Genomic DNA, 23,550 nt, shown 5'->3' on the forward strand with positions numbered 1-23,550 from the left:
AATAACCAGCTTTTAGCTTTATTGATTTTTGCTATGGTCTCTTTTGTTTCTTTTGCATTTATTTCTGCCCTAATTTTTGTGATTTCTTTCCTTCTACTCACCCTGGGGTTCTTCATTTCTTCCTTTTCTAGGTGCTTTACGTGTAGAGTTAGGTTAGTTATTTGATTTCTCTTGTGTTTCTTGAGATAGGCTTGTATTGCTATGAACCTTCCCCTTAGTAATGCTCCTTCTGAATCCCATAGTTTTGGGTTGTTGTGTTTTCATTCATTTCTATGCATATTTTGATTTCTTTTTTGATTTCTTCTGTGATTTGTTGGTTATTCAGAAGTGTGTTGTTCAGCCTCCATATGTTGGTAGTTTTAATATTTTTTTTCCTGCAGTTGACATCTACTCTTACCACATTGTGATCAGAAAAGATGTTTGAGATGATTTCAATTTTTTTGAATTTACCGAGGCTTGATTTATGGCCCAGGATGTGATCTATCCTGGAGAAGTTTCTGTGTGCACTTGAGAAAAAGGTGAAATTCACTGTTTTAGGATGAAATGTCCCAAAGACATCAATTAGGTCTAACTGGTCCATTGTATCATTTAAAGTTTGTGTTTCCTTGCTAATTTTCTGTTTAGCTGATCTATCCATAGGGGTGAGTGGGGTATTAAAGTCTCCCACTATTATTGTGTTGCTGTTAATTTCCCCTTTCATATTTCTTAGCATTTGCCTTACATATTGTGGTGCTCAGTCCTATGCTGGGTGCATATATATTTATAATTTCTATATCTTCTTCTTGGACTGATCCTTTGATCATTATGTAGTGTCCTTCTTTCTCTTTTCACGGCTTTTATTTCAAAGTCTATTTTACCTGATGTGAGTATTGCTACTCCTGTTTTCTTTTGGTCTCCATTTGTGTGAAGTATCTTTTTCCAGCCCTTCACTTTCAGTCTGTCTGTGTCCCTAGGTTTGAGGCGGGTGTCCTATAGACAGCATATATGGGGTCTTGTTTTTGTTTCCGTTTAGCCAGTCTTTGTCTTTTGGTTGGGGCATTTGACCCACATACATTTAAGGTAATTATTGATAAGTATGATGCCATTGCCATTTACTTTGTTGTTTTGGGTTCGAATTTATAAACCTTTTCTCTGTTTCCTGCCTAGAGAAGATCCTTTAGCATTTGTCGAAGAGCTGTAGTTTCTGAGGTTTTGCTTGTCTGTAAAGCTTTTGATTTCTCCTTCATATCTGAATGAGATCCTTGCTGGGTACAGTAATCTGGATTGTAGATTTTCTCTTTCATCACTTTAAGTATGTCCTGCCATTCCCTTCTGGACTGAAGAGTTTCTATTGAAAGATCAGCTGTTATCTTTATGGGGATCCCCTTGTGGGTTATTTGTTGTTTTTCCCTTGCTGCTTTTAATATTTGTTCTTTGTGTTTGATCTTCATTAATTTGCTTAATATGTATCTTGGGGTGTTTCACCTTGGGTTTATCCTGTTTGGTACTCTCTGGGTTTCTTGGACTTGGGTGCCTATTTCCTTCCCCATTTTAGGGAAGTTTTCAACTATTATCTCCTAAAGTATTTTCTCATGGCCTTTCTTTTTGTCTTCTTCTTCTGGGATGCCTAAGATTCGAATGTTAGGGCATATAACATTGTCCCAGAGGTCTCTGAGGTTGTCCTCATTTAATTTTTTTTTTTCTTATTTGCTCTCTGCTTCATTTCCACCATTCTATCTTGCACCTCACTTATCCTATCTTCTGCCTCAGTTATTCTACTGTTGGTTCCCTCCAGAGTGCCTTTGTTCTCAGTTATTGCATTATTCATTATTGATTGACTCTTTTATTTCTTCTAGGTCCTTGTTAAACATTTCTTGCATCTTCTCAATCCTTGCTGAGACTATATTTTAAAAAGTAACTTTGCACCAATGTTTTCTTAGGTCAGTCTCTCAAAGCAAAATGAGACCTAATTTCCAAAATATACAAACAGCTCATACAATTCAACAACAAAACAATCCAATCAAAAAATGGGCAAAAGAACTAGACAGATATTTCTCCAAAGAAGACATACAGATACAGATGGGCAATAGGCACATGAAAAGATGCTCAACATCACTAATTATCACAATAAGGTACTGTCTCACTGCAGTCAGAATGGCAAACATTAAAAAGCCTACAAATAAATGATATGGATTCCCTGATGGTTCAGTGGTAAAGAATCTGCCTGCCAATGCAGGAGACACAGGTTCAGTCCTTGATTTGAAAGATCCCATATGTGGCGGAACAACTAAGCCCATGAGCTACAACCATTGAGCTGACATGCTGCAACTGCTGAAGTCCACGGGCCTAGAACCTGTGCTCCACAATGAGAAGCCACCACAGTGAGAAGCCTGCCACTGCAACTGGAGGGCAGCCCCTGTTTGCTGCAGCCTCGCTGAAGACCTAAGAAAAACTGTGCAGCAACAAAGACCTAGCACACCCATAAATGAATAAAATTATGTGTGTGTGTGTGCATGTATTTATATACATATAAAAGAGTCTGCAAACTCTAAAAACAAAAATAATAAATGCTGAAGAGGGTGCAGAGAAAAGGTAACAAACCCTCTCACACTGCTGGTGAAAATATAAACTGGTATACTCACTATGGAAAACACTATAGAGGTTCCTCAAAAAACTAAAACTAGAGTTGCCATATGATCCAGGAATCCTACTCCGGGGCATATATCCAGACAAAACTGTAAAACAAAAAGATACTCGCAACCCCATATTCACAGCAGCACAATTTACAATAGCCAAGACATGGAAACATCTGTCCATCAACAGATAAATGGATAAAGATGGGGTACATACACATAAAGAAACACTAACCAGCCATAATAAAAAGAATGAAATAATACCATTTGTAGCAACACGGATGCAACTAGAGATTATCATACTAAATAAATCAGAAAGAGCAAGACAAACACTACAAGGTATTACTTATACACAGAATCTAAAATATGACACAAATGAACCTATCCATGAAACAGAATCACAGATACAGAGAACAGACTGGTGGTTGCCAAAGGGGAGGGGTTTAGGGGAGGGATGGAAGTTGAGGTTGGAATTGGTAGATGTAAGCTTTTATATACAGAATGGGTAAAGAATAAGATCCTACTGTATAGCACAGAGAACTATATTCAATATTCTATGATAAACCATAATTAAAAAGAATATTTTTAAAAAGAATGTATATATGTATAACTGAATCACTTTGTTGTTCAGCAATAATTAACACAACATTGTAAATCTACTATATTTATACTTCAGTTTAAAAAAAGGAAACTGCTTCTATATTTTCTCTCATTGACAGAAATATCTACATTAATGTTTTAATTTGCTATTTAATCAGGAACACATTCCATATTCATGATTGGGGCAAATCACTTCAATGTAAAATACATTTCTGAAACAGAACACAATTATTTCATATGCAAAAACCTAGAACTAAGTTCCCAAAGGAGCACCACAGTGAACACATGGGGATGCTCCAGGTATTTTAAATCTTCTTGGGAAACAAGGCAGTATCTGTCAGATATCATATGAACTATGTACATTCCTGTTGGCCAAGGGGCCCTGTGAAAAATTTACTAAGATACCACGGGTGCCATAAAACCACGTATCTTAATGAAACTTGCCTTTTGGAAACTAAATTTCACCTCATTTGATGATTTCATAAGATAAGTAAGAGTATCAGAATATACACATTCAAAGAGAACAACACTGTTAGCACTGTTAGCATCATGTAGTAAGCCAATGATGAACTTGGGAATTCATTTAATTTGATGTCTTTGGTTGGCCAGAGGAAGAAGGGGAGCCATAAATGACAAAAGAATGTCAAAAATTTATTTTAAACAAATATTTAGGTCATGGAGTCAAAATAACTTTTGTGGCTGTTAATATGATCATGAAATGAACAAAAGCATTGCATTTTAAATGCAACTTCGAAAGCAATCTCATTTTAGCAGGAATTATGTAACTGCAAATGAATAGAACATAAATAGTCATGCAATTTGAGAGTTTTTTACTCCCCTGCCTTCACCTGTGGCTACAGTTATTCGTTTCCAAGATTTTCAAGAGCAATGAACTGTGAACCAGTTCACTGGCTTCAGGTATTTTATTTATTTTTGAATGAATTCCTTCCTCAGCTCACTCTTGCTAACCTCAACCCAATGTCAAAGAGCAACAATGACTGAAACCTTCATCCTTCTGCTCTATCTTCTATCATCTATTCTAACAATTCTTTGCTGAGTGTATTCATTTTTCAAAAGTTCTTTTTAAGTGTTCTTTATTATATGTAGCTGTAACATTAACATATCAGATTCTAAAATGTTTTGATGCTAGTGCTGTTTTCAATCATATAAGAAGTTATCAAGAAAAGGTTATAAGCTACTAGATGGCTCTAAGACACCATCCACTGTAAGATGCATCCTGATAGCAGAAAGACAAAAATTTCCAATACTGTGTTATAATTTGCAATAAAAGAAATGGAGTACACCACTGCTTATTTACATTTTCACTGCAGTAAATAAAAAGAAAAAAATTAATTTGTATTCAGTATTGTACAATACTCTTGTGTACGGAATGGAAGCTCACCTACCAGATGCATTTGTATATGCACCATCAACTGTTAAATAATTAGGTAACTTGTGTTTTAAATGCTTTCCTTATGCAGAATTGTCAGATATTTGAAATGCTGATCTGAACTGTCAGATAGGTGTTGAGTGTTTTCATAATATCTGGGAAAAGGTGGGCTATAAATTTATTATTTTTTTTCTATTCAAAATAACAGAATATAGGGTACCACTTCCTAAAAAACTGACACACAATAAAGATGCACCTGTATACTGAACTATGTATGTAACAAAAATATAAAAACAAAAAGAATGAAACAAAATTCAAACTAGTAAGTACTTACGGGGAAGGAGGCAAGTTGAAGGATGGGGCATGGAAACATCTACATTAGGTACTATATGCAAGCTGCTGAAATATGTATATATGTTAAAAACAATAACAAATCATATTTGCACCTATATAATTACTAAAAAAATAGACACACTAAATTGTTAACAGTCAAATTACAAACTTTTATGTTCTATAGCTCTGTAATTAAAAAATAATAATAAAACAGAAATAAAATATTTAATGGAAGGGGGAGAGAGGAGGAAACAGTAATATAATCACTGCTATCGTTTGTTCTCTGACATGATATATTTCACAAAGTTAATGTGGTATTTTACATTAAGAGGTATTCTTAAGGGACATACAGACTGGGATGCATTAGATCTAGTTTGTAGATAATATACACTGAACTAGCCAACATATGACATGATCAATAAGCTCAAATTTAAAAAAAGTAATACCCTAAAAATACTGGATATATATATGTAGCATTTCCCTTAGCACACTGTGCAATTTCTGTAACTTCTTTAATTTTATTACAACAATATGCCATTGAACACCTATTACGTAACTGAAACCATTTGATACTGACAGTACCAAAATATCAATAAATATGGCTCCATTTTCAAGAAGCTTAACATACAGAAACACTGTCCAATACAACTTTCTACAATAATGGAAAAGTTCTATATCTGCACTGTTCAATATGGTGGACATTAACAGCATACAACTATTGAGCATTTGCAACATGGCTGACATGACTAAGAATTTAAATTATTTTATTTTATGTACATGAATTTAAATACCACTTATGGAGCTAGTACCTGTGGTATTGGGCAGCATGGGGCTACAGCAAGACAAGGAAAAAATAAACATAATTTCAGTTTGTCACGGTACACACTAAATTAGAAATAGATACAAAGGTTATGAAAGCAAGGGAAAGGAATGCTGAAGGCCATCACTTTGATTGGCTTCTGAAAGTACTGATGGAGGAACCCAAACAAGTAAAGGCATAAATGTAAAAGTGCATTGCAGGGAGATTTAAAAGTAGTTTTATATAACTCATGGAAAAACTCACTATAACAGAGAAGACAATGGAAATAAAGGCATGTGGGATCACAATGTACAAAGATTATATGTAAGGTTTAGGAGCTCATCTTTATTGTATTAGAAAGGGGAATAGGCACTGGTAAGTTAACCTGGTTAATTAGCATGATTAGATCTGTGTTCATAGTTGGAATAAATTAGTGTAAATTAGAGGAAGATAAGAAATTCTAGCTAAAAATTCGAGTTACATTTCCTTAGAAGAAGCTTGACAATTCTTCTAAAAATAAACTGTAAACCATTTATATAATTAAATTGTCCTGTCTGTATAGCAGTCTGTCCATCTAAATAAACTTCAAATACTCTATTCAAACTTTAATAAGAAATAAAATACAAAAAGTAGATAGCAGTAGAAAAATCAATACTTCAACCAACGCCCATTTGAAAGTCACTAAGTTTCAGCACAAAGCTGAGGAAATGCATCTTCCCAAATGAGTTCCTAAGTCTTTAATCAAGTTCACAATGAAATAAGAATTGGCAAAGTATTACCCTTTTTATTAAATTCTGGAACATTAGCTTATTATTATCAGAATGCTTAAATATCACTATAAGACATCAACTGTACTCCAAAAATAAAAGACCTCAAAGATAAATTAAAACAAGTAAGATAAATTAAAACAAGATAAATTAAAATAGGTATAAACATGAATATAAAGAAATCCTACTTTATCCATGAAAAACAACAAATAAAATTCCACAAACATGTAATTTTAAAAAATCCAAATTATTTCATCTCAGCATACATACACAGACTCTAAGTGCTACCAATACAGAAGTAATTGATCTACTATTCCTTTGGATTTCCCATATGTAATCAGTATATCATAATTATCAGACCAGAAATTATATTTCTATACATGTACTTTTCAGAAGAGGCTTTTAAAAATAAAATAATTTTACAATATAAATTTAAACAATTGTTTCCAAGAATATTCCAACATGCATTGACTGTCACTAAGTAAAAAGAAAAGGGAAAATACTTTCAGGCAGAAAAACCCTAACTAAAAATGAATTTTCTGGTAAGCTAAAAAGTCTGGATTATTTATAATAATGTGACTGAAACAGTGTGACTCAACAATTTTTTTTTAGAGCAGAATGAACAGAAACTAGGAAATCTCTTCATGTATAAAATATAATCTGATTTTATTCTTAAGTGTAAAATTTGGAATTCTCTATTAATATGATTTCATAAAGTAAATTAATCACACTGTGTGATGATACAAAACTTCTATACTTACATTTTACAAACTGGATTATACTGAAAAGCCATACAATCTAGAATTATGATATTCTTAAAAAAAAGAAAAACTTAGCATAATCTATCAAAATACAGAACAACCCAAGTAGTGTAACCAATGAAATCTTATATGAGTCAAGGTAGTTGGAAGTGGTTGTGAGGAAGGAGGAGTCACAGCTAGTGTAAGTAATGAATAAAGGCCATGCTGATCAAGTCTATGAGGGCAATTCAGAGCAGAAAAGGTTACAGGGAGAATTGCTTCTACATAGCCAACACTTACTCTGGCTTATTAAATTATAAAAATCTGGCAAGAAACTTCAGACATAAAATTGGGTCAAATTCTAGAAAGGTTAAATATGACTCTATTTTTCATTATGTATAGGACCTAAGTCTTGTGTTCAAAAGCTCTTTGTTATTTCACCATGAATTTTCTCCACTGTTCACTTTTCCAGTCTGAGGGAAGAAAAGACTAACCAGACTAACATTAATGATTAGAAGATAAACGGTTAGTTAACAAAGCTGCTACTATCACACTAGTTGCCTTCACAGCCTGCAGAAAATAACACCTGGTGGTAAGGGGCAGAGGGAGGTTGGACATGTATTTGTGAAAGAAGCCAAAAGCTTATTCCTGCTTGAGTTACAAACTATTGCTTATTCTGAATCACTCCATACTTTGACATTAAATTATTATCAAATTAATAAAACATTCTTTGAGGAAATTAAATTCAAATGTTATAGGTTTTTAAAAAAATCACTATTTAATAGTACTATCTTTAAAATTCACCTTCTTTTAAAAGCTCAGAAAGAAACAGGAATATTACACTATAACTATCCTTTCAGCATCCTTACATATTTAGTAGAGGATGGCTATTATTAACTACCGAAATAAATGAGAGAGCAAGAATCCAGTATTGTAAGGAAAGCAAACTAACGATAATAGATAAGCTACTTCAATACAATTTGAGTGTCTGAGTACCCTGATCTCTATTTCTTTTATACTCTAACCAATTGTGTCTACATCTCTGTGATGCTATAATACCCTGAATATAGTCCAAGACTTCAGGTTTAGTCTTACAGGAAGAATATGTGTAAAGGCAATCAACATTTTATGGAATACTAAGTCTGAATCAAGTCATGAAGTCATAAATTGTGTATTAGATAATCTAAGTTTTGACATATATATATATATATATACACAACAGGAAATTTATGCTCTGACACTAAAAGAACATATACATATTTATTATATAAATATATGTACATTATTTGTAATAATATACATTTATTATAAGCATGGTTTAGTCCGAAAAATGTTCCCAACTATTTCAACTGTCTATATCAACATGCATATTTTAAAAATTATAACCCCAATTTTTCAAACTCAGATGTAGCCAACCTGCTGATTCCAATTAAATACAACATATTAAGCAGTGCATGTAACTATATAACCAATAGAAAAAAAGAAAAAAAAAATTGATCTTACCTGGTAGTTTCTTTTCTCAGATAATGTATGTCCATCAGTCCTCACCATAGAGTCGTGTCCTTTCCTCACAGTACTGGAGGCAATCAAATAGAACTGTCACTCAAGGGTCGTGTCACAGGAAGGACCGCCCACCAGTTCTCCCTCTAGAGTGGAATTATCCAAAAGCCGTCATAATTACTAACATGTAAACATATGAACAGCAGCAAAAATATCCAATATGATACATAGAAAACAAAACCAAAAGTACTTTTAATATTCTAATTGATCTTCCTCTTAACCATCTAGGAAGGGCTGGACTGGCAGACATACTTTGAGATAGAAGTTATTAAATATGAAAACCTTTACCCTTGCAATTAAAACTGTCTGCCAGACCGCACACATAGGAAGAAAGTTATAATGAATAAAAATGGAGTGGACAAATAAATGCAGCCCTGAATTGACATATTTTTTCTTTTAAATAAACATTCCCCTGTTAGTCTCAGAAATGTTAATTCAGATCCAGTCATTTAATTTCAAATTCCTCTCCTACAAATGCTGATTTATATAGCTGCTATTTATTCAGTTTATGAGGTTTATTTCTATGCCATAGGATGTGAATACATCATATAATCTTGGAATTGTAAACAGATGTAATAGTCCATTAAAATTTACCCCAATGAAGAGTAGCAACAAATGTCAACTTTCTGGATGCCTTAGTCCTTCAGTCCTCCAATTTCATGCATGCTCTAACAATTTGCTGTTTTACATTAGGGCAAAAATTAACAGAGCTCATTTCTTAAGCTGGCTAGAGATAAACAAGTCCAAAAATGACTAAGCACTGTAAACCTCAGACACATTTAAAAAAAAATCACTGAGGCAGAGGTACTAATTGCCAGAGATGCTAACTCAAAAATGTAAACTGAATATGAAAGATCAAAAATTCAAAAGCGGTATCTACAAAGAATTTGTAAACAGCTGTTTTCAAAACACAAGTTTTACTTTTACCTAACTTTTAGTAAAATGTTTACTGCTTGCAATGTGGGGCACCTGGGATCGAGCCCTGGACTGGGAAGATCCCCTGGACAAGGAAATGGCAACCCTCTCCAGTACTCTTGCCTGGAAAATTCCATGGATGGAGGAGCCTTATAGGCTACCGTCCATGGGATCGCAAAGAGTAGGACACGACTGAGCGACTTCTTTCACTTTCACTTTACCCTAGGAAAGTAGTAAGTACCATACATACAAAAGTCACAACAGTTGCAAACCACTAAAAATTATAATCAAATTTAGAGCAATTATTTAACATCAGACAAAATTCACTTTGGAAGAGGATAATAAAAACATCTAATTTAAATTCACAAGAAGTATGAATCAATTTTATTAAAACCAATAAACATGCATATACACATACATACGGATTACCCCTAAAAAGCAATCTAGTAAGAAGAATAGAGTATTTTTCAAGGAAAACATTAAAATTAGTATTATTAGGTTTATGTTTTAAAAAGAATTCAAGTAGTAAAAACCTATACTACACCTCCCATTTTATGTTTGGTAACAAGTTAGTGGGTACTTAATTGTGACCATCTTACATTGTAAATGTTTCACTAAAATACTTCAAAGATGCCTGGCTCTATGGCAAAAATGTAACTGTGCATTACCAACTTTATATGTACTACTGGAATTAAACTTCTCTTTTAAAAGTAACAAAGGAGGAAAGTGCTTTAAAGAATAAGTATATTTATTGCTATAAATATAATCCTAGCAAGGAACTGGATTATTCGTAAAGAAAAATGATCTGGTAAATTGGGGGGTCAAGAACACTTTAAGTGACATACATTCAACTTCAATTTAAACATTCATGACAGTCACAAAATGAGAAGAAAAGTATTTATTATGCATCATACATCCCCAAAACAACATGAACCCTGTTTCAATGTATTTTATAATACTAATAGATTAAAATAACACTTGCCTCATTAACATATTCATGACAACTCTGAATTCAGTGAACAGTAAGTGTAAAATTTCAGTTTTTTCTTAGGAAATAAGCATGCTTTCTTTCTTAAATAAGTTTAAAAATAAGTTGATGCACTATATTCCATTTGTACTAGTTTAATAAAAGATACGTCCGAAATCTAAAGGCAGGCAAAACTATCCCATTTTCAACAGCATAACATTATACATATGAAAGATGATTAGGACTTTTTGTACTAAATAATATTATAATTAAAAATAAAAGTTAATATTTAATCTGTACATTCACCAGATAAAAGAAAAATACTAACTTTGGAGTACTATGCTGCTGCTAAGTCACTTCAGTCGTGTCTGACTCTGTGTGACCCCATAGATGGCAGCCCACCAGGCTCCGCTGTCCCTGGGATTCTCCAGGCAAGAATACTGGAGTGGGTTGCCATTTCCTTCTCCAATGTGTGAAAGTGAAAAGTGAAAGTGAAGTTGCTCAGTCATGTCTGACTCGGAGCAACCCCATGGACTGCAGTCTACCAGGCTCCTCTGTCCGCGGGATTTTCTAGGCAAGAGTACTGGAGTGGCTTGCCACTGCCTTCTCCGTTGGATTAGTACAAAAGTAAAACTTGTTTCTTTTGTTTCCCCAGTGTGGGTAATGTTAAGAATTTCATGGCTTAGCGTTTCAAACAACAGCCACTATGGGCACACCTCCAAGAACTGCAGGTTCGGTTCCAGATCACAGCAATAATAAAGCAAGTCATGCAAATTTTTCTGTTCCCCAATGCACATAAGTATTTGTTTACACTTTACTGCAGTCTATTAAGTGTACAACAGCACCATGTCTTAAAAAAAAAACAATGTACATCCCTTAACTTAAAAAAAAAAATTTACTGCTAAAAAATATTAACCATCTCTGCAGCCTCCAGTGAGTCACCATCTTTTTGAAATACTAACATCAAAGATCACTGATCACAGATCACCAAAACAAATATAAAAATAAGAAAGTCTGAAATAATCTGAGAATTCCAAAATGGGATAAAGACATAAAGTGAGTAAATATTGGAAAAACAGCACCAACACTTGTTTGATGCAGGATTACCACAAACCTTCAATTTGTAAAAACATAACAGAATTAAGCACAATAAAACGAAGTGCACTTGTTAGGGGAACCACTGACCGAAACTACTCACTCTGGCCAGACATACAAGTAACCACTTAACAACAACGAGGTTTTGGTAAGGAACACAGAACTAACAAGCTACCACCAACTGGAATGATTTGGGAAAGAGAAAACACCAGTCCACATGTCCCATAAACCTCTCAGAATCCTTCTCCCTGGCTGAGTGACACACGTGCCACCAGGAAGGACCCTGAGTCAGAATGATTGGCCAGAGATAACCCTGAAACTAATCCCATTTCCATAAAAGCCAAGACTGCAAGCCACGTGGCAGAGCAGTCCTCCTGGGTTCCCTAACTATGCAGCTCTTACCTGGACACCCCTTCCCAGTAAAGTCTCTTCCTTTGTCAGCACATGTGTCTCCTCGGACAATTCACTTCTGAATATTAGACAAGAGCCCACTCTTGGGCCCTGGAAGGGGTCCCCCCTCCTGCAACACAATGAGACAATAAGTGTGCCTGAATATGTCCTAACCAATATAGGAATCAATATTCTATACGGAACAATAACAAAGAATCATTATCTTCTTTTAGTAAACAAAGGAAAGAAATGAAGGTACTTCATTTTCTTCTAGGTAAACAGATAACGTCTGTCAAAATTATCTTATATTAAACTAACGTTTGTCACCACTATCTTATATTAAACAAAAATGCTCAATAATAGACTGTGTTGATGCTCATATTAGGAATGGAAGGACAGTGAATAGATAAAAGAAAGTGTGAATAGATATATGAGACAGAGAATATGTGAAAGGAAGTAAATATGAGAAAGAATTTGTACTGTGGGTGCCTAAATTTACTGAAGTTTATGCACTGTTTTCCCAGTAAATTTTAGAAAGTCAAAAAAGACAAATGTTTATAAAACTAAAATGAAGTTTTCTATAAGGCAGTGAGGCCAAGACAGAAAAACAGATTGTATTTACCTTTCTACCTGAAATAACTTAAAAAATTAGGAACAAATGTATCAAACAATGATTTTCAGACACTGAACATCATCTCAGGCCAGAGATCATCCAGAGAAAAAACCAAGTGAAGTAAGCTTTATTGCCTATAGAGTTATGAGGCTGAAACACAGGGAGGGGGTTAGGGGCTGGAACCCAATCTGAGTTCTAAGAGTCTCTACGAGTTAAGGGAAAAAAGAGTTGAGTTAGGGGAACCACCAAAACAGCTAGAATTTCCAGGGCAAATGGAGAGAAGGAAGCTGCAGACAAAGGGCTCCAAAGGTCTAGAGAGAGATTCTCCTCAATGTTTTCGTTAAATCTGTGCATGCATGTGAAAAAGGTTGTTGAGTCTGAAGAAAAAGTCTCTGAAAAGGAGTACAGTAGTCAGAATAAACCCCTCAAACGCATGTTCCCATCAGCCAGTTAAAGGCGTTCAGTTGTGTCCAACTTTTTGTAGCCCCATGGACTGAAGCCTGCCAGCCTCCTCTGTCCATGGAATTCTCCAGGTCAGAAGACTGGAGTGGGTAGCTTATCCCTTTTCCAGAGGATCTTTACACCCAGGGATCAAACCCTAGTCTCCCACATTGCAGGCCGATTCTGAGCTACCAGGGAAGCCCCTCCCACCAACCAGAGTAGACCTTTTAACACAGGGGGTACTGAATAAAGTTCAAAAAATAATGAAACTTCAGTAATGAAACCAAAAGAGCTTTAAACCAAAGAACGTTCTTGACCAGCACTAACACAGCTTAAAACCAAGCCTCAAAAAGATCAAAACAATTCTAAATAACATTATACTCCAAAATAAAGCCCAAAAATACTTAAAATAATATGATACCAGCATTAAATAATGTAAAATTAAATGTTTGGCATCCAGTCAGAAACACTAGCTATGCAAAGAAGCAGGAAATACAATCCACAACAAGGAGAAATATAAAAACGGAAAAAAAAAACCAGTGCTACGATAGACTCAGTGGACATGGCAGTTACCAGGTATTGTAGCTGCATTCTATACACGCAAGCAAATAAAGGAAACTATGAGCAGAACAGAAAGGCACAGCAGCGAACTGCACCATGCTCCTGGTGGCGGCAGTTCCGTGACGCTACACACGTGAAAACACCACAGAATGAGACAAACACGAAAAGGGGAACGCAGGAGGAAAACGCTGAGGTGAGTTACTCTGCATATCTAGTCAGTTATATCGACTCATGGTTTTGATAATTAATGCACTATAGTTATGTAAGATGATATCACTGGAAGAAGACAGGTAATGGGCATCTGTACTATTTTTGCATCTTATGAATTTATGATTATTTCAAAGTCCAAAGATTCTTTAAAGGCTCAAACTGATCATTTCAGAGATAAAAAGTTAGTATCTATAACTAAACATGCATTGGAATTCTTCTGGAGTAAAAAACATCTTAATGAACTTGAAAAGAAAGGCTTAATGAACTTGAAGACACAGCAACAGAAAAAAATCCAAAATTAAACACAGTGAGAAAAGAGGCTGGGGGGAGGGGAGGAACCATGGGACAATGAACTGTGAGTTAATATCAAGTGCGGCAGTGAACTGCTGAGCAATATCACAGAGTCCAAAATTAACGTAACAGTATCCCAGAAAGAGTACAAGAGCAAGAAAGACATTAAAAAAAATGCCAAATTCTTCCTAATTTCATGAGAACTATAAACTCATAGATCCAGTAACTTCAACAACCTCTAAAAGGAGAACCAGAAAACAAGATTATCATTTGAGAGTCAAACTACTGAAAAATAGTAATAAGGAAATCATAAAGCAGCCAGAAGGAGAAAAAAAGAATATACACAGAGAAACAGAGACATAAATGATGGCCAACGTGTCATCAGAAACAAGAGGAAAAAAATTAACTTTTTTTTTTTTTGGATGGGGTAGGGTGAGGCTTGTAAGATCTCAGTTCCCAGATCAGGAGGGACTGAACCCAAGCAATGGCAGTAAAAGCCCAGAATCCTAACCTCTAGGTCACCAGGGAATTCCTCTCAACATTTTTAAACTATACAAAGGAGGAGGAAAATAAAACATTCAACCAATAATTCTAAATCTGTCTAAAATATCTTTCAAAATTGAAAACAAATACAGTCACTATGGAAGCGTTTGGCAGTTTTTGGGTTTTTTTAAAATAAAGTTAAACATACACTTAACATATATATAGCCCAGCAATTGTGCCCCTGGGTATTTATCAAAGTGTACTGAAAATTAATGCTCATGCCAACTTACACATGACTGTTTATACCAAGAAAGGTGTCCTTCAATGTGTGTGTGCTCAGCTGCTCAGTCATGTCCGACTCTTTGCAATCCCATGAACTGCAGCCCGCCAGGCTCCTCTAACCATGGGGATTCTCCAGGCAAGAATACTGGAGTGGGTTGTCATGCCCTCCTCCAGGGGATCTCCCCAACCCAGGGATAGAACCGAGGTCTCCTGCATTGCAGGCAGATTCTTTACCATCTGAATCACAATGGAAGGGATAAATAAAATGGTATATCTATACAACAGAATTATATTTAACAATTTTTAAAAAGCTATTAATTCATGCAACATGGATGAATATTAAAAGCACTTCCTAAGGGAAAGAATTCAGACCAAAAAGGGCATATAGTGTTTCTATTCATATGACATTCTGGAAAGGCAAAACTGTAGAGACAGACAATAGATCAAAGGTTGCCAGGGAACTGGAGAAGGGTGGAGGAGTGACTATTACAGAGGAGACAAAGAGGGAACTTGCATGTCCTGAAATCCATAGAACTTAACAACATAAAGAGTAAAGCTGAATATATGCAAATTTAAAAAATCAACCAGGAGTCTAGAAATACAAAACTGGCAAAAGAGTAACTGTATTACAAATGTTTGGCATATCCACACTGAAGAGGGTATGGAAAATGGTGCTGACCTTAGTAACTTTGGTAGACAGTATTCTGACTGGTAACTGTAGCAGAAAAAAAAGAACTGTATATGAACACTGTGTTCTGGTTGGTAAAGTGATTCCTTACAAGGCTGCAGATTAGTAGTAATGCTGAAACAACTATACATGTCTACTGAAGACAAGCAGTCAGTAAAATCTGGTGGGAGCCAGATTTTCCACTTCAGGGAAGTTACAGGTAAGCAAGGAGGAACAGCTAGAACAAACTATGTAGTACTGGAATAGAGTCAGAGATACCTCTACTGGTACCAGTTTGTTCTCAACTATAAAACACTTTAAATAAGGTAATCATTCAATTATTAGAGATGGATCATTTTACTGGTATGTTGTATGTTGCTTGAAAATAAGTCTGTAAAATGCTACATATATCAAGCTTGATAAAGTAATATTTAAAAGATTTGTAAGCAATGTAAACAAAGATGATTTTCTATATTGTATTAAGTATTTCCAAATAACTAAGTTGAATAAGGATCTCCAATCATTTTAACAGACTGATAACAGATTTTTAAATTTCAAAAATGCAAAGCATGTAATACATATATCACTAGGGTCTACTCATGCAATAACTTCTATCATATTCAAGATACTTAATTCCAGAAAACTAAGTGACCCAATCAAAAAATGGGCCAAAGAACTAAACAGACATTTCTCCAAAGAAGACATAAAGATGGCTAATAAACACATGAAAAAATGCTCAACATCCCTCATCATCAGAGAAATGCAAATCAAAACCACAATGAGATACCATTTCACACCAGTCAGAACGGCTGCTATCCAAAAGTCTACATGCAATAAGTGCTGGAGAGGGTGTGGAGAGAAGGGAACCCTCTTACACTGTTGGTGGGAATGCAAACTAGTACAGCCACTATGGAGAACAGTGTGGAGATTCCTCAGAAAACTGGAAATAGAACTGCCATATGATCCAGCGATCGCACTCCTGGGCATACACACCGAGGAAACCAGAATTGAAAGAGACACATGTACTCCAATGTTCATTGCAGCACTGTTTATAATAGCCAGGACATGGAAGCAACCTAGATGTCCATCTGCAGATGAATGGATAAGAAAGCTTTGGTACATATACACAATGGAGTATTTCTCAGCCATCAAAAAGAATGCATTTGAATCAGTTTTAATGAGGTGGATGAAATTGGAGCCAATTATACAGAGTGAAGTAAGCCAGAAAGAAGAACATCAATACCGTATATTAACGCATATATATGGAATTTAGAAAAATGGTAACCTGAACCCTGTATAAGAGACTGCAAAAGAGACATAGGCATTTAGAACAGTCTTTGGGACTCTGTGGGAGAGGGTGAAGGTGGAATGATTGGAGAGAATGGAATTGTAGCATGTATATTATCATAAGTGACCAGTCCAGGTTCGACGCATAAATTTTCCTCTGTTCAAAAAAAAAAAAAAAAAGATACTTTTAGAATAAAGTTACTGAATATACCAGTAGAAATGATAAACATTCTATGCCTTAACTCAATTAAAAACCCTTAAAATAGATTTAGTCATGCTATCAGCTTAAATTTGACAAGAAGCCAGTAAAAGGGACTATAAACCAAATCTTACATAAGAAAAAAAAAAAGCAGGCTTATTCATCCTACACATTTCCCTAATATGAGGCTAACAAAAGTTAAGCACATAATATTCTCTAAGTAAACGCAAACTGAACCCTAATTTTTATTTCAAAAAAAGATTTCTCAAAACAAGAAATCAGTTAATCATGAGTAAAATTTCTGGAAGTTTCTATTAAGTTCTATATATCATTATCATACAAGAATACTATATCTTGAATAGAACAAGAACCAGACAATCTGAATTCTAGTTAGTATTAGCCTGACCAATCTCCTCTCTGTCTTCAGTTTCCTAGTCTGTAAAATAAAGTGATCAATTTACATTAATTTTTTTTAATGTGTGCAACTCCAATGGTCTGTGTCAAAGCAATCCATTTAAGAAAGTGGACAATTACAGTTGATTTTTTTCCCATATTTTTTTCCTCCCATTTTATTTCTCAGTAGTACGTTATAACACTGCCCAAACATTTTGGAGGTTGGGAATGATATCTAAAAGGTTTTAATTTGGTAGTTATTACCACACTCAACTAAGCTACAATGTGAATTTGGTCAGGTTAAAAGAGTTGAACTTGTTAGGTTTTATTTTCTGATACAGAGAATATTTATATTACAGATAAGCTATTAATTAGAACACATTACCAGATGTAACCAATTTCAATGAAGCTCAACAAAAGCTGAAGTAAATGCACACAGCTGTTATTTTTAAAATCTTAGGTTTCTCAAATTCGAGAATTGTTTCAAAGAAATGTTTCTTGTTAGTAGGTAGGCTGTAGTTACAAAGATTTTATAAACTATTTTCTGACCTAATTTTTGGTTCGATCACATAGATAAGTGTTTTCAAAATTCTGAATTGATGACTTATGTTATATACAAGAAATGTGGGCAGACAAAATAAAAATAAATAAAACTCAGGAATTTGTTTCATACCAAACTTAGTCTGGGAAAATGTCACATTAACTAAAAATAGTTTTTCTGAATGTTTCAATAATACAAGTTTCATGGGTCTATGATTATTTAACACGCAAAGTGAAAAGTCACCAAAGTCAACAACAAAGAAAAACAAAATAAATCATTATTAATAAATAATAATCATTCTTTTAAAATCCTCTTACTTCTGGTTGTCCTAATTTAATGCTTTATAACTTAATTTTGTGTGTCTTCTATTTTCTCCACTGGTACCATTCCTGACACACTATTTCTAACGTATCTGTGTAGTTATGCCACATATATTTCAAGGAGGTTTCTAGTTACCTGACACATGTGCTGTACAGTGCTTAGTCACTCAGTCATGTCCGACTCTTTTGCGACCCCATGGACTGTAGCCCGCCAGGTTCCTCTGTCCATGGGGATTCTCCAGGCAAGAATACTGGACTGGGTTGCCATACCCTCCTCCAGGGGATCTTCGCAAGCCAGGGATGGATAAGTTAAAAAATCAACAGTCTAAAGGCCCAGCATCTCAAGACAGAAAATATCTACTACCAAGTCTTAAAAGTTACAAATAAAATGAAATACAATACAGTCCTCCGTTCCGTTCCGTCGCTCAGTCGTGTCCGACTCTATGTGACCCCGTGGACTGTAGCCCACCAGGCTCCTCCGTCCATGGGATTCTCCAGGCAAGAATACTGGAGTGGGTTACCGTTTCCTTCTACTGAACGTAAATGACAAAAGTTCAATAATTTCTGAACCACAGGCTTTCAAATTAAACACTCCTCATTTGTTTTAGTCTTAAATGAAATTGGGGCCCCAAATTAAAACAATCAGGGGGTCTTCCTCTGCCTGAAACTTACATGTATGTTTAGATAAGTCGTTTAATCTGTGTGCTCAAACAGTGTGAAATAAATTTACAATACAAAAACCTCATTTCAGTAAATAGCTGTTTAATTAGATCAGACTACCAGATGCGTTTAACAATCTGAATGTGTAAATGGCCAAACTATTAGTACTTACTAACTAATTTTCTGTGAAGAACTGAAGCATTGGAAAAGACACTGATGCTGGGAAAGATTGAAGGCAGGAGAAGAAGGGGACGACAGAAGTTAAGGTGGTTGGATGGCATCACTGACTCAATGGACATGAGTTTGAGCAAACTCCGAGAAATAGTGAAGGACAGGGAAGCCAGGCCTGCTGCAGTCTATGGGGTCACAGAGTTGGACACAACTCAACAACTGAACAACAACAATTTTCTGCAAGTTTATAGCTAAAGAAAGTTATCAGAAGTAATGGAATATTTTTGTACCATTCATTGCAGTTAGTTACAAATCCACAAAAGTTTCCAAGGAGGAAGCAGCTACCACCGAAGCAGTCCCTCTAAAATAGGACCAAGTAATATTAGTCTCAGGACCTCTCTCTCTGGTGGTCCAGTAGTTAAGATTCCACACTTCCAATGCAGGGGGCACAGGCTCAATTCCTGGTGGGGGAACTAAAATCCACATGGTACATGCCACACGGTACAGCCAAAAAATTAGAAACAAACAACTTAGTTTCACAATTTACTAGAAAGGACTTACTGGTTTTATTGATTCAACAAGAAAATTTGTTTAAGTTATAATGTGAAAGTCAAACTCTTTAGAATAAATAAGAGCTCCTTTCTTAATACTCTCCCATGCAAAATGGCTGTACATTCAACAAATAATTTTATTTTATACCAGCAACTGAATATAGCAAATGGGACCAGAAATCTGAAAACTGCAACTTTAATACTATTCTCATAATTTTTATAAGGTGTTCATTCTGATAGGGTGATATTAAAAACTAACTAGTTCATATCAACTATTTAGACTTAATTACCAAATTCATAACAATTAAGCTCACCAAATTACCTCATTAAGATGCTGCTCTTAACATAAATCTAGAAAGCCAGTTATATCTGAAACCTCAAAACTAATTTTTTCCAGGTTTCATAAGAATATTAAAACAAAGCTTAAGTAGAAAGCAGAGAAGAATAATCACAGCTTTCCATTTAAATATAACATAGTGAACACTAATAGATATTCTGCCAACTACTCAAAGTTTATTTTTTGTAAAACACAAAGCAGCAGCTACTGGTACACTACTTTTTAATGAAATACAAGGGAATAGCCACAGATGCCCTTCAAGGCACTGGTACATGACTGTCTGGGGCACTAACACAGATAGGAAGAGACAACAGGCCTATTTATACAGGACAGAAACAGGCTGAAGGATTTATACCATTTTTAATCACAAAATGCACATCAGAATCACCGAGGGTTTTTTTGGGTTTTTCCGTTATTGTTGTTTTTTAAGAAATATTGATATACCCTTGCCCCTATCTTTGGAACCTGATCATCAGTTGTTTTTTTTAAGTGCTCCAGATGATTCTAATGTATAGCCAGGGTTAAGACTTTATAGCAGAGTGAAATTCAAAAATGTTTTCACCTCAGTGTAGGTACTAGGCAAAAAGAAACACTATATATATTGAGAGTAATGTATAAGAGCATTTTACATTTCCTATGCATGCCAATGCACCATTTCCTTGCCTCTTACTCTACCTCTGAGAAATAATGGTGGGCCTAAAAGATTAATTTTTAAACTGCTTTTTAAAAGCACAAGATTTCTTTTGTTAAAATACATACAATGCAAGTGCAGAAGCAAATAATCAGAAGTAGATGAAAAATTCCAGTAAAACTTCATTACAAGAAATTTCTAATAAAAAAGTTCTTCTAATATATTCAATCAGTTCAGTTCAGTTCAGCTGCTCAGTCGTGTCTGACTCTTTGCGACCCCATGAAACACAGTACGCCAGGCCTCCCTGTCCATCATCAACTCCAGGAGTTTACCCAAACTCATGTCCATTGAGTCGGTGATGCCATCCAACCATCTCATTCTCTGTCGTCCCCTTCTCCTCCTGCCCTCAATCTTTCCCAGGATCAGGGTCTTTTCAAATGAGTCAACTCTTCGCATCAGGTGGCCAAAGTATTGGAGTTTCAATACTTTAGGTTTAAAAATACATCCATTATCTTAACATTTCTTCCTACAAATGCAATATTAAGTATCATTTGCAAGGCATGAGGTACTGTGCACTTCACCCTCAAAATAATTATATAAGGTAGATATTACTGTCTACCATTTTTACAGATGAGAAAAAACCTCTGACAATAAGAAAATTACACAAGGTCAAGAGGTAGTTAAGTAAGCTGGATAACTGCCATAATTTGAGCTCATGCTCACTTGACGTGAATCCAGTCTTTACATATCTACATATACACACACGAAAATATAAGTGAAAGTGAAAGCTACTCAGTTGTGTCCAACTCTTTGCAATCCCATGGACTATACAGTGTGTGGAATTCTCCAGACCAGAATACTGGAATGTGTAAGCCTTTCCCTTTTCCAGGGGATCTTCCCAACGCAGGGTTCGAACCGAAGTTTCCTGCATTCCAGAGGGATTCTTTATCAGCTGAGCCATAAGGGAAGCCCCAAAGACATAAACGTACACGTATATATCACCTTTTCTTCATGAAACTGTAATTGGTATGATGGATATCTTAGAAATATCATAGATATAACATATATCTATCATACCAATTATGGTTTCAAGAAAAATGAAATCATTTTGGGAAATTCCAGCTGTCAAAAGTTCTACTCAAGTCTCACTATGATTCTAGAAGAAGGAAATCAGCAACAGGGTGACAAGTGACAGACATTAATCAGCTGGAGTTTCAAAGTTCTAGAATCAGGAAATAAAGTATCCACAATATCCTTTCAAACACAGCTTCAGACAACTAAGAGAAAAAACAGGCACTGTGTCACAAAGCACACTGCTAAATTGTTAAGTTTTAAAGCTAGATTACTATTGTCAATCTATGCTTCTGCGTCAACCTGTTTACACAGAAATTAGTAAATTCAATGTACCTTATCTTCATACATTTCTCTAAGGAAGCATCAAAATTCCTTAAGAAGTCCATTTTCTACGCCTTTCTGAATCTCTGCAAATGCTTTCTACCTTTTAAATTGTCTCTCTATAGCAGACACTCCTGGGTGTCTCATTAACAGTCCTCCCTCTGATTGCCATGGTTGTTAGTGTTTCAACCTTACCCACAGGACTTAAGGGGAAATTCTGATTGGTCTAAGCTAATATGATAATACAATGCCCCCTCCCAGGCCCATTCAGTAAATGATTTACGTAAGGGCATTAAAACCAACTCTGGCCAGTGAAATATAAGGAGAAATCTGATCGTAGGGTTTTAGGAAAGGAGAGGGGGACAGCCCCCTTTGTTCCCCTAAAAGTTATTATCAGGCTATCACATTTAGAACTACTTACCATAACCATCTATCAACCATAATGAGAGCTAGCTTGGGGAATTCTCTGGTAATCCAGTAGTTAGGACTCTGCCCTCACTGCCAAGGGACTGGGTTCAATCCCTGATCAGGGAACTAAGATCCCACAAGTTGTGGGTAGTGTGGTCAGAACCAACCAACCGACCCTACAGAGAGCTAGCTTCAAGAGAATCTCACATTTTAATAATGGCAGAACTGAAAGATGAAAAGAATTTTGCTCAGGCATTAGTTCCAACTTGCAAAAGGCCATTATTCCAGATATGGGAGAAAATACACTTTATGCAGTTGAACCAAAATCTTCCTAAAACTTGAGGCTTATCCACACTTAATCCTTTGGTAATTTTTAAATCATTTTATGTAAAGTCTTTCCAATGCATCCACCCTATTTTTCCAGAGCATATACACAAACAGTTTAAACAACAGTTCTTTCTACCTCATTATTTCATTAGCTTATATTATACTTAAGCTAAAAGTTGCATTAACATTAGCATAAAAAACAGCTGATTCTCAGCATATACCTAGCCCAGTAGGGCAAACGGTACATAAGTAAGCTAGAATGGTTCTTTAGCTTTAAGTGTCAGAACACTGTAAACTACAGGAATTGAAAGCAATGGTTTAAGAGCATGTCAGTTAAGTGGAATTTTGTTAAAGACAACTGTCACAAACACATTTCTATACATGACTGATTATGTATTTAACAAAAAATATACTCTTTTTCTATGTGAAGTGGGAGATGGGGGTGGGGAGGCAACTAAGAAATCCTACAAGAAAAATCAAACAAACCTTGGACAAATGTTTCCAGGAGAGAAAATGGAAGTAAACCTAGAGTCAAAGAAGTTTGAGTATGAGTCTCAACTCCAGCCAAGTAGCATTGCAGTATGAGAAGAGAAACTAAAAAAAACTTTTACAAC

At 35.3% G+C, this 23,550-nt stretch overlaps 1 protein-coding gene across 8 annotated transcripts in view; it reads right to left on the minus strand.

The window, feature by feature from the left end:
* The window catches only part of CNOT2 (CCR4-NOT transcription complex subunit 2), a 121,635-nt gene that overhangs the window by 68,690 nt on the left and 29,395 nt on the right, over nucleotides 1-23,550 (minus strand). For 3 of the 8 annotated variants that reach the window (XM_055396238.2, XM_055396231.2, XM_055396233.2), the window contains exon 2: nucleotides 8,745-8,887. The exons of 1 other annotated variant lie outside the window; for it this stretch is intronic. In XM_055396238.2, the coding sequence (XP_055252213.1) occupies nucleotides 8,745-8,792 (48 nt within the window). In that variant the 5' untranslated portion in view covers nucleotides 8,793-8,887. Of the gene's footprint in view, nucleotides 1-8,744; nucleotides 8,888-12,180; nucleotides 12,299-23,550 lie in introns of those variants that run through there. 4 more of the 8 variants (XM_055396232.2, XM_088836986.1, XM_055396230.2 and 1 more) reach the window with 4 other exon arrangements.

This window comes from Moschus berezovskii, chromosome 6 (genome assembly GCF_049115385.1).
Source record: "Moschus berezovskii isolate FMDL1 chromosome 6, NW_MosBer_1.0, whole genome shotgun sequence".
Taxonomy (NCBI): domain Eukaryota; kingdom Metazoa; phylum Chordata; class Mammalia; order Artiodactyla; family Moschidae; genus Moschus; species Moschus berezovskii.